The sequence below is a fragment of the Opisthocomus hoazin genome, chromosome 1, assembly GCF_030867145.1.
Source record: "Opisthocomus hoazin isolate bOpiHoa1 chromosome 1, bOpiHoa1.hap1, whole genome shotgun sequence".
Lineage (NCBI taxonomy): Eukaryota > Metazoa > Chordata > Aves > Opisthocomiformes > Opisthocomidae > Opisthocomus > Opisthocomus hoazin.
Window position 1 is genome coordinate 130,700,332 of NC_134414.1, and position 11,672 is coordinate 130,712,003.

The window sequence follows — 11,672 nt, forward strand, 5'->3', positions numbered from 1 at the left end:
AACAGAAATTTAACACGCTACATACAGAGCTCAAGTGTAACAGTTCCGTGTTTCATACTTTTAATTCTATGGATAACTATGCATCAATGGCTCCACATCAATTAACCACTGGCAGCTTTCCTAAGTCAACACTATGTGTTGTTTTCAGATGCCAATATGTCAAAATTAGAGAACAGCAGGAGATCCCTTCATTAATAAAACCAGAAGAAATAAGGAAGGTATTAATAGGATAAAGTAAAAAGCAAATTGTTAATTGTACAGTTGTTATGGCGTTCTAGTGGCTCTCAGCAGAGAACTAGAGAAATTATGGTGATGACGGAGAAGGACTTTTTACAAGGGCCTGTAGTGACAGGACAAGGGGCAATGGCTTCAAACTGAAAGAGGGCAGGTTTAGATTAGATGCAAGGAAGAAATTTACTGTGAGGGTGGTGAGGCACTGGCACAGGTTGCCCAGAGCAGCTGTGGCTGCCTGCTTCCTGGCAGCGTTCAAGGCCAGGTTGGATGGGGCTTTGAGCAACCTGGTCTAGTGGAGGGTGTCCCTGGCCACGGCAGGGGGTTTGGAACCAGATAACCTTCAAGGTCCCTCCCAACCCAAACCATTCTATGATTTTAGAATGTAACCTTCCCTTCTGTAGTGTAAGGGCAGAACTATTCAGCATTCCTCAACTAGTAATTTTATAATGAATGAAAAAAACCTGACCTCTTTTTGCAGAACACCTTTTAGGGCTACTAAGTACGCCAGTAAAACGCCTTCTTGAAATTCTGTTGCTTCTCCAAATAGATTTATCTTATCTTACGGCAGCCTAGGAAGAGTTCTAGTTACACCAGCAATTTTCAATAGTTTAAAACCTCAGTTTCCCTCTTCAGGAAGGAGAGGCCGCCATCTTCTCAAAAGCTGACTTTTTCTCCAAGTCTCTTCACAAAGCAAGCTTTGGCAAAGCCTCCCCAGCAGAGAGAACTCGGCACAGCCCTCTGGGCTCTGACAGGGGGCTGTGCTACAAAGGCGGCAGAGGCAGAGATCGAGCGCAGCAGGCCTGAGCAGGGTAGCTGGTTTTGTCAGAGTTGGCTGGATACTGTAATTGGGTCATCCATGGCACGAGAGTAAGCCCACGACGCTAAAACAGCGTCCACCAGCCACCGCACAGACAGGCTGGCTGGGTGCTTCTCTCTGCTGATAAAATACGGATCCTGAGAACGGGGGCAGCGCGCCTCCTGTGCTTTGATAGGAATGAAATTAGGTGTGTGGGGCTACACCCAGGATGCCCTGAAACACTGCCACTAGTAGTTGACTGGAGTGGTTTCTTTACCATTATTATTTTAGTATAGTTTGCATTAGGTAAGTTTGGATCCCTTCACAACCCAGCAGGTTCTAAAGCAGCCTGGCTGCAGGGTAGCAGAGAGAAGGTTACTGGGGAACCTTACATCTGCACCTCTTGTCTTCGACATTCTGCATGCTGCCCGGGTGCCAAGTAAAGCTTTACTTCTAGGCAAGCACAAGCCTCTGAGAAGAAGCCGCACAAGTTCAACAGACAGACATTTCGACCACTGACAGGTGCTACAGTTAGCAGCTAAAGGACTCGGCATATCACCTGGAAGCACTTAAGACAGCTAAATCAGGTAGTTTACCATTGAGTTTTAGGATTCCTGAATATTCTTAGAAAAAGAACAAAAAGATGACATCCACCCCCAAGACTATCTTCATGCAAAGACCACGACTCTTGTAACAAAAGCCTCGAATTTCAAGCACAATTCCAGCTAACATTCGCCTTGATGATACTTTCCAGGTCAGTCTCCCACAAAGCTCAGACACTGAACACCAGCAGACACTCTCGCAGCTACACGGCCAAGCTCACTGGGTGCTCAGTCCTGACTGGACTTAGGACATCCTGATCTGTTTTCTTGTGTGAAGCATCAAGAAGGAAGAGAACTTGTACACTGAGTGAGGTGGGATCTCTGCTCACCTTCAGCTGAGATCTCAAAGCTGCTGCGGTCCCTCACAAGGTCTAGGATTACAGTGATCGACCATGGGAGTAAGTAGGATAAATATAACTTTTGTGCTCTCACTTACGTGGGAGCTATTTACTGGCATGTCTGCTGTCCTGCCTAGCCATCTCCCAAAGGGTTCTGAGGTACCAGGAAATCCTGGTGAAACACACGTCTACTTCAGCCAAAGATGTGGAAGACACTGTTGGTGGCAGGTTAGCTAAAACAGAACAGGTCCCCCAGTCATCCTCTTATTCTTACTTAAAGTTCTGCTTTGCTTTTTCCCCCAACACAAGCAAGTGAGACGGTATCAAGTAACTACTAAGGAGCAAGATAAAATAGTTACTCACCGTGAATTACCACTACCTTAAAAGGGATTTATTTTGACAAACATAACCACATGTAATGAAAATAAGTGAAAAGCAAATGCTTCATTTTGCCTCGCCTAGTTCTAGTAGCGCCCAAATCAGTTATGAAAGTCCTGAAAGTCAATTGTGAAAGTGTGTTTTGTTTTAAATAAACCAGGGATTTCTGCTATGGAAAAAAAATAATGTATACGTTTTTATGTAACGTTTATAACAAGGCTTTTAAAGAAAATAGTTACAGGTATTCAACTGCATCAGACTTCAAAAGAAAAAAGATTACACATACAATACAAAAATACAAAAAAAATATTTTTTAGAACTTATAAACTCAAATGTCTAAGTGGTCAGAGCGTTCCTAAAATAAAATTTAAAAAGAATACACTTCAAGATGCACTTTCCTTTCTGCACTCACAGATTCAACTTCAGCATGAAGAAAGGTTTTAGAGGCAGGATGAAAGCCACTGACATACTGAATTCTACAGCCAGTTCCAGGTTGAAATTAATTTAGTGGTCGACACTATCAGGTATCTGAGTTTAAAAAGAACCTTACGTTTAGTAGTGGGGCGTGGCGTGATAGTGTTGCTGTTGATAAATTTTGTTTAACCAGTTCTGCTAGTAAAATGTTTTAAAAATAAGCAATCTGAATTAGCCTGAAATTTAGACAGTCCTTCCTAGGTTTGAAACCCTACAGCACTGCTCTGTGGTACGAAAGCCAGGAAATTAAATTGACCAGACTAAAGTAATTGTTGAAAATTATTGCAAAAGGCAGACAGGTAGGAAAAGTCAAGTTTTATTTCTGAAGGTGACTCTTGTTAGAAGCATTAGGACTGCAAATACAGGATTCTTCTCTAACCTGATAGTGTCCACTGAGGTCACGGGCATCAAGGTATTTTGTTTTAAATTGCAAGACAGGGAAAGTGCATCTTAGATTTTTCATACTTAAGCAGTGAGTTACCGATTTTTGGTGTGGCTTTTATTCCTTCTAGGCATAGTAAAGAAAAATATTTCAACCAAATGTGAAGCTTAATGTACATTAGCTTGTCTTTTTGGTGATGGCTTTTGTGTACCACAAGGAAATGCTAACAACACTACTCAACGCTAATGAATTAAGAGGAGCACACTGAAAATCTACCTTTGCAGTGAATATTCTTTACAGACTGTATCTAATATACAGACAAGGCCCATTTCCTTAAGATGAAACAGGCCACAGAAGGTTACACATCCTACATGAAGTCTTAAACAAAATTAGAGCTAATTTACCAGAGCCACTCAGAGCAGCGTAATTCCTAGTTTGCAGAGACTTAACAAAAGGGGACTGCAGGGAGAAAAAAAAAATCCAGGTTCTTATTAATTCCTGCGTAAGTTTATATTCAAATTAATAGTCCAGTAACACTTCTAGCACAGGACAACGCTCACTCTCTTTAGCAGTACTCCTAGGAGTCAACTGTATCTCCTGTTATGAAGAGGGAGGCAGAAGTGAGAATGCGCGAGCATTCAATGTTACCCTGATTAAAGAGACAGTAACCTTTTTCATCCACCTTAACTGCTGACCAAAAAAAAAAAAAAAAAAAAAAATCTTAAAAAGGTACCACTCCAATTTCTTTATTATCTGTAACTTTTTGAAACTAATCACATGGAACTACAAAATTAGCAAACGCCTCGAAATCTGTATACAAAACATAAATTACCTCTAATTTCAAACTCAGTTATTAGTGTACCACTCAAAATCTTAAAAAAGTGGCTCCAAAGATAGTCTTATACCATTCTTAAAAAAGGAAACTGTTCCTTTAACGTTACACCCTCCCCTCCCCCCAAACACCCAACTCTCCATCCACATCATTTAGTTATTTTCGTGGTCGTGGACATTTCCAAGATGAGATTTTATATTTCGTTCCCATAGCTTCTGGTTGTCAGAAAAGCCATGCTTTCCTTTATTGAAGGAATTTGGTCCTGCTGAGGTTGGTGTATCCCTGTGGAAAGTGAAAGAAGATCGGTTGAGAAAGTCAGTTCAACTATAGCAGTTTGTGCAACATGACACTGAAAACACCAGTTTCAAGTCCAAACTGCCACCAGAAACTACCAAACATTCCTTTCTCTCCATTACATCAGGCGTCCTCACCAGGAGCAACTGCAAGTTGGCCACAAAACCGATCTCTCTGTAGCACGTCAAGACAGAGCGACAGGATGGGGCAGCAGAGGAGGTGGGAGTGGCAGTAACTGCTGCCAGTTCTGAAGAATTTGTTACAAGGGCTACAGAACTGAGGATCCAAATTTGCTACTGGAGAAAAAAAACGCACTGAACAGCAGCAAACCTGCAGGGGACTGACTTTAAAAACAGTCTATCATGATAGACATCTTTAAAATATATATGCTCAAAATTAATTCCCAACTTAAGTGAAGCCTCCTCTGAAAATGTCCCTATTTATTTTAGAAATGGCCCATTACTCAAATTTGTGGCAAGCAGAAGAATTATATGCATTTGTTTTAAAAGTAAACAAGCTGTTCTTTGTCATTCTGAAAGAGGTAATTCTCATCTTCTCCTTGCACAGGATTTTAAAAATCTGAGCAGACTATCCTACTTCAGGGAGATTTATAAAATGGAGAACTACAAAGACATGAGGTTTAGCAGCAAGTAGAACACCCACCTGCAACCTTTCCAAGAAGAATGCTAGCTTCTATTTAATACAGAATCAGTATCTTCCTCAGAAATAAAGTAGCAAATAAGATTCAAAGTGCAAATGTACTACTTTCAAAGTACAGCTGAAACATTAGGAAATATCTGTATTAAGGTTTTCTTTTTTCTGGAGAAGCGTTTTTTGAACCTATTCTGTCTTCCTATCTTTCTAAACCATCTACCTTCTCAAGCACAGGTCAGATCTTGCATTCTCACACACTCGCCCTTCTCCAAACCATCGTTAAAAGCTGACCTACCTTCCAATGTTCTTCATGCGCATCTTGGCCTCCGGAGGCATTTCTTCTGGTTCACTCTACAGAGAGAAAGGAGGTCAGTGTGTGGCTGGCCGCTACCTTTTGAACATTTCAAATGCCTGACAAGATATAGTATGGACTACAGCTCCACAGGAAAGCAAAGTGACTTAGGACAAAACAGAGTTTCTACAAGGTTGCAGAAAGAAATACAAATTCCTTTTTTCACCTCTGTGTAAGACAGAGCAGTTACACGACAACAAAATGTTTAGCAAACCAGAAGCAGCACAACTTTTTTTCACCTCCCCTTTATCAAGCCCAGAGAAAGCAACAATTAATTTGAATTATGTGGTGCATCTCATTTTCAGGAAAAAGTTATCAGCCCATTAATGATTTCTTGAACCAACACAGAGCTACAAAGTTGTACATTCTCAAAAAAAACCGCAAGAGATGTTTCTAGGTTGAAAATCCCTGACCACTAGCTTATTACTCACATCTTCATCTTCATTGAAAGCTGCTGCTACAGAAAGGGTTTTTGGAGCAAGGGTTGGAACAGGCTCTTTAGGCTTCTGCAAAAGACCAAATGCACAAGTAAGTCTACTAACCAGATGCACTCTGAAAAGCAAGCCGACCTCTCTTGTATTACGATTCCACACAGGCAAGTCTTAACTTTTGAGTACACCACAGGGGTATGCAGCCACTGGTGCATGATGTAAACAAGCACATCTGAACCTGAGTAAGTTGTGGTATTCAAAGTTTTACTATGTCACTGTTTCCATTATTCTTTTGGAGTATTCTTATCCATCCACACCAGGAAGACGAATATGTTTATTTTCTTGTCTTTTAACAACATAACAGCTTCCTGGCTTAAAACAATTCAATACTTTTTCGCTAGCATCAGCGTGCATCACACAGTCCAATTAATAAAAGGCTCCTTTAAAAAGTATTATTTTGATTTCCAATAAATACCTTCCTCTAAAGTGTCAGAAACTATCAAACTCACAATTGTTACATATAATACAGCAGAGACACTGAAAGCAACTTGGAGACCACCAAGCAAACATTGAGTCATCAGTAACAGTTTGCTTCTACAGTACTACCCATTATCTCCAGCAATCGTACACAGTGCTTCCTCCATTTTGACTTCATTGGCGATTATTTTGCATACACTCATAGTTTTGAAGCTGACACTGCAGCAGAGTCCTTATGCAACTGCCTACAGCTATTCCTCACCAACAGTGTATCACATATAAATATTGTGCCATGTTTTAAAGCACCAGCTCCACAAGAACGGCCAACATACTAAGGGACTAAAAATGACTAAGAAGAAACAGGGTAAGTTTCAGCACTGTCCAGTGTGGTGCACTGACAGTCACCCGCTAAATTCAGTGAGCCAGAAATCCAGAGCCATATTTATTGCCACTGGAAATATCTTTCCACATGAGAAATCGCAGCTTGCTAGTGGCTCAAGAGAAGACAGCTTTGTCAGTTTTCCCAAAGTCTGAGCTGACCTGATTGCATTTGTACCCTAGAATGCTGCCAGCCCACATCTCCCTCCCATCTCAAAACAACAGAGCACTCTTCTCATCTTTTTCAGATCTGTAAAACACTGGTGTTGCAGGTGCAAGCCTTTCATGACTACAGTTTGAGTTTAATCCCGACAAGCATTTACAATGTATCCATCACAGTGCTAAGAAAGCATAAACAAACTGTACTAAATAGAGGGGCATCACCTGGCTCGGCCCTGCCCAAGCTAGTAGAGGAGTACTTTGGTAGAAAAGAGGAGCATCAGATTCACATCTGAGCAAGCACAAGGACACCTTGTACTGGGCAATAAAGGCAACCAGAATTCTTACGAACCTATGTAACAAAGCATATAGCAGAAATGAATCATAGTGACCTTGCACAGAACACGCAAAGTCATTGAAAAATAAACTACAGCTCCCCATGCTACAATCAGATCTTTGGAGTGGAAGATGACCTATTAAGCCATCTAGGAGAGTACTTGCTTTCTTGTAGCTTTCAGCATCTTATGCAGTGAAGCTCCCAGCACTCATTTCAAAGTAGCCTGAACAGTTTAACAAGTCTGCTCATTTCCCCCAGGAAATTATTCCAGACTTCTCAACTCTCATTACAAAATTACTCCGTATGTTCAAAGATCCACAGTTCATTTCAATCAAGTCTTATGCTTCCTGGGACAACTGACCTAGTATTAATCACCTTGAAGTACTTACACATGCATTGACCAGCTGGCCCTGCAATGCTTTCTTAAACTTTATCCAAGTCACTCACATTTAATGCAAGGCTTTCTGTCTGCACAGAAGCCTCCCCAAAGCACTTCCCCCTTGCCTCGCTTTCCTGAAAATTAAAATCCCTCAGACAACTTACATTTGCTGCTAGTTTGATGGATATTGCAGATGCCTTCTTTGCTGTCTGACTGCCTATGGAAAATCCAAACTTGGACATTTTGGCAGGAGCAGGCTTTGTGGTGAAGTCTTCAGCTTCTTCATTAGCTGCCCGTTTCTCTGCGCTGCGACTCGAACTTTCTCCTCCATTACTGGAAGAAACAGTCTTAGTTTTCACAGGTTTTTCTGCCTCTTCTTCAGGTCCTGGTGAAGTCGAAACAACTTACCAAGATGAGCTATTTTTACTGAGCAGATTGATGGGAGCAGCAACCTCAAAAAGCATTATACTTTGGGTGCAATAGGTAAGGTGTTTTTAGTGACAGCAGTTTCTACCAATGTACATTTAGTGGACAGCAAAACACAAAGAGAAGAAGAAACTGCAAGCACTCCACTACTTGTAAATAACTTCTTGCGTATGAGCCAGGAAAACAATCTTGAAGCACCATCTCTTTATTTAGTATAGAAGTCAAAGTTCATGTAGTAAATTAAATGTAGATGACTAAATCTTTTTAGCGTTTAAGTTGCCATAGATAAGCTCTCATAATTGGAATCCCAATTCCAAATCTAGAGTAGATAATCTAAGTTAAAATTAATTCTACTAAATTTCTACAAAAACATGTCCATGCCAGTCTCTAGGCTTGTCTGGCACAACTCTAAAATCATGGAAGTGACTACAGTGAGGCCAGCTGTCTCAATCATGTTTCAAGTCACTGCTTGTCCGCATCTCATCTGTCATAAATCTGCCAAGCTCTGCTTGAGGAAGGAACCAGCACTAGAAAAACATATACAGAGATTTCATCTTTGCCGGTTTTGTATAAAAAGTCATGGAAAACATAGCAGCTGAACAATGATCCACAAAGAAGAAAAAAGAACACACTCAAATCACATTTTCATTCCTATATACTCAGCTTCTTCAGCTACACCAACAGATAAAGGTGTCCCTGGAACATAGCAAACGCTTCAGCAAAAACACATTTCTCTGCTGCTGCAACGGGCAAACCACTGCAGTAGCAAAAGAAAAAAAACCATGCATTGGGGAATGGATAGGAAAGTGCTCCTATTATCAGCCTAAGAAAAACTGGAGGTAGCACCAGTTCCTCATTACACCAAGCAGAGCACAGGACCCTCCATGCACAGCAAATTCAGACCACCAGGGAAGAAAGCTCTTTGCACTGCTCTCTAACAGCAAAAAGCTATTCACTAAGACAGAGCAATGGGAGAGAAGCTAGTCTGAACTGGGGGTCAACAAGATTGTAACTCCAAGAAAAAATGGAAGCAAACAGGACAAAGAAAAACTAGGGACACCATCTATTCATATTTTTCTGCTATTTCCCCAAATCATAAGCAGCAGAATACACCTCTTCTACGCCAGTCTTCTAACTATCAAGATAATAAGTGATTGGGACAAAAATGGGTTTATCATTCACCATTGGAAACATGGCAGAATACAAAAAAAAAACCAAAAAAAAAAAGACAAAAACCTTAAATCAATTTCACTCTATTAAAAAATGGTACTAATCTGCACCACCAGAAATTTGACCCAGAAAGTATAGATACAAAAGTGACAAACAAAGGAGGAAACAGAAACAAGCAAGATGTACACAAGTGACCTTGGGTACTGGCTGCTGTCTTAGCACAGTTTTCCAAACAGCAGTCTGCAAGGCTATGAGAAGCTCTTTAGAGCTAGTCCATGAAATCACACTAAACAGAATATTCAATTACAGGTCCAGTCTACATACATTGTAGACTGCAAGGTGATTCGAGGGTCGGTAGAAGATTCATTGGCCTTAAAAGGAACTGTGGACCCAAAAGTCTTTTTCATAAGATACAAAATCCACAGCAGCCCAAATCTCAGGGCATACTGGACCAGTCCAGGCTCCTAAGCTAACGCTAGCTTGAAGCTAATTACTGCTTGCTTCTTCCACTGCAAATTCTAGAGTATTGCTAAGCACAGGGTGAAGCCAAGCACGATCTACCCACATCTGTTCTCTCACCGAAATATTAAATAGCTTCTCTCTCAAAAGTAACTCCTTTCATAGAATCACCACTACATTCCGAATGTCACTTCTACTAGGCTCCACTTAGGATGAACTGTAGACTGCTGAAAGAAATGGCTTCCTTACAAAAACTCTCCCTTGTTGAAGAAGCTACAAAGAGCGTAGGACAACGGGAGTAGGTGGGGAGGGAGCTGTTGTGCTGCTCTGTTTCTGTAGGAAACAGTTAGAAACGCAGACAGGTCTCTCCCATCTCTCATGCCAATGCATATATATATTTTTCAAGACATTAAGGTTTCTTTAACATTCTTAGAGATTTAAGGTGGTTGTACTTCGCCTACAGACAGCACCAGTACTATTTTGAGAAGTAGTCTGACCTCTGCTCTTTTGGTGGATCACAGCAATAAAAAGCTTTCCTGCTTCACGGATGAATTTTTCTCATGAGTATCAACAAGTTATACAAGTGAACAGCTTCGACTGTCTGGGGGGTTTCAGTGACAAGACTGACAGTGCTAATTGCACAGCATTTCAGGATCTCTTGCCCCTAAGAGTGCGACCACTGGTTGTGGTGGTGGTAACAACAAACCAGTCACAACTCAGTTAACTTTAGGGTACCCTGCTGATCTTGGCAAAAGCTAATGACTAAATTGTTTACAAAAATCATTAGGGAATAACTATCTTTCCTTGGGGTCAATGTACCACAACTCATTAAGATCACGTTCCAGCACACAAGATGGCATGGATAACTGACACAATGATGCTGTCCAGTTACTGTATTACTGACACTAAAAAATGAAATGCCCCAACAAAACAGAAAAACCCAACAGAGTACCAATAGTCAAGAAGCCCCTTAAAATCAGGTATTACTGTTCACGTTTTAGTGATTATCAAAAATAACATTCACTGTTGAGGCTATCCTAATTGGTTTACAAACCGCAGTAAATCTTTCAACAGATAAAAAAAAAATGCCCTCTGCCTATAGATATACCTAAATCAAAAAAACAGGAAAGAGAAGCATTAGCTTTGCAAACACACCATCTTCTCAATTTTAAGTCAGGGAAGAAAGGAAAAAAGAAACATATGATTAAAAATTTCAGGAGAACTGATAATAAGTAGTACACAAGATAACAGGAATGTCTAATTCATAATATAAATATAAAAACAAACAGAAAATTTGCAGACTGCTGCCAAGCAAAAAAAAAACCCCAGGATGCTTAAAACGGCAGACCAGGAAATTCACTGTACCCACTCTTGAACAGGTACCACATCTGTTAATCTTTAAGGCGTTGTCTTCATCCTTGTGAGCAACAACGCTCACACTTCTCTCAACACACAGCAGAACTATTCCGTATATTTTTTAAGGATCGAGAAATAACGCCTTTAGGCGGACAAGGAGAAGCTGCGAAGGTTTTTACAAAAGCCCCTGCAAGGCTGAGGCTAACCCTCAGGCGGGAGGAGCGCGGGCCCAGACCCCGGCCTCGCCTGCAGCGCAGCCCCCCCCCCCCCCCAGGCCCGGGCCGCCCCCTCTCCCCGCAGGGCCGGGCACCGCCCGGCCCGGCCCAGGCCTGCCCGAATGGGGGCGGCACCCCCGGACCCCCCACCGCTGGGAGAACCGGCCCGGGCCCCTCGCCCACCCCGCAAACGACGCGGCGAGAGGCGCTACGTGTTCACCTCCTCCGGGCTGCGGCCGCTTCGCCTTCGGCCCCTCAGCTTTGCCGTCCGCCATTTTCCCCGCCTCCGCCTCCCGCGCCGCGCATGCGCGCCGCCCCGCTGGGGCTCTTCCACCCCCCCGGCCCGCCCCCGACCATAGAGAAAGCGTGGGCGGAGGCCAGAGCGGCCAGGCCGGCCCCGCCCGCCACGGCGCAGTGGGAATGACGCAGCCGGAAGCTTTGCACTTGGCGCCGGCAGGGAGGGCGGGAAAGCTTCGCGGGACGCCCCTTTGACGCGCTTCCGGCGGGCGGGCGAGCGGTCCGGCGCTGCGCAGCGCGACGCCGCTTCCC

General features: G+C 42.5%; 1 protein-coding gene across 3 annotated transcripts; it reads right to left on the reverse strand.

Moving 5' to 3' along the window:
* Window positions 1-2,538: 2,538 nt before the first annotated feature.
* On the reverse strand, window positions 2,539-11,437 carry PCNP (PEST proteolytic signal containing nuclear protein). Of its 3 annotated transcripts, none has more exons than XM_075435858.1 (5): window positions 11,344-11,437; window positions 7,662-7,882; window positions 5,768-5,842; window positions 5,280-5,335; window positions 2,539-4,318 (listed from the first exon to the last, which is right to left on the reverse strand). In XM_075435858.1, exons 1-5 carry the CDS (start codon window positions 11,396-11,398, stop codon window positions 4,189-4,191), a joined length of 537 nt encoding a protein of 178 aa, XP_075291973.1. In that variant the 5' UTR covers window positions 11,399-11,437; the 3' UTR covers window positions 2,539-4,188. The 3 variants fall into 3 exon arrangements, with proteins under 3 accessions (XP_075291973.1, XP_075291980.1, XP_075291990.1); XM_075435865.1 differs by having other exon boundaries at window positions 7,662-7,830; window positions 11,307-11,437; XM_075435875.1 differs by lacking the exon at window positions 11,344-11,437 and adding an exon at window positions 7,906-10,807 and having other exon boundaries at window positions 7,662-7,830.
* Window positions 11,438-11,672: the final 235 nt, after the last annotated feature.

Excerpts from the sequence above, each read along its gene's own strand:
- PCNP (XM_075435858.1), bottom strand. The coding sequence starts at position 11,398 with ATGGCGGACGGCAAAGCTGAGGGGCCGAAGGCGAAGCGGCCGCAGCCC. Across the intron at positions 5,336-5,767 it reads CTTTCAATGAAGATGAAGAT|AGTGAACCAGAAGAAATGCC; the intron begins GTGAGTAATAAG and ends TTCTCTCTGTAG. Across the intron at positions 4,319-5,279 it reads CGCATGAAGAACATTGGAAG|GGATACACCAACCTCAGCAG; the intron begins GTAGGTCAGCTT and ends CACTTTCCACAG.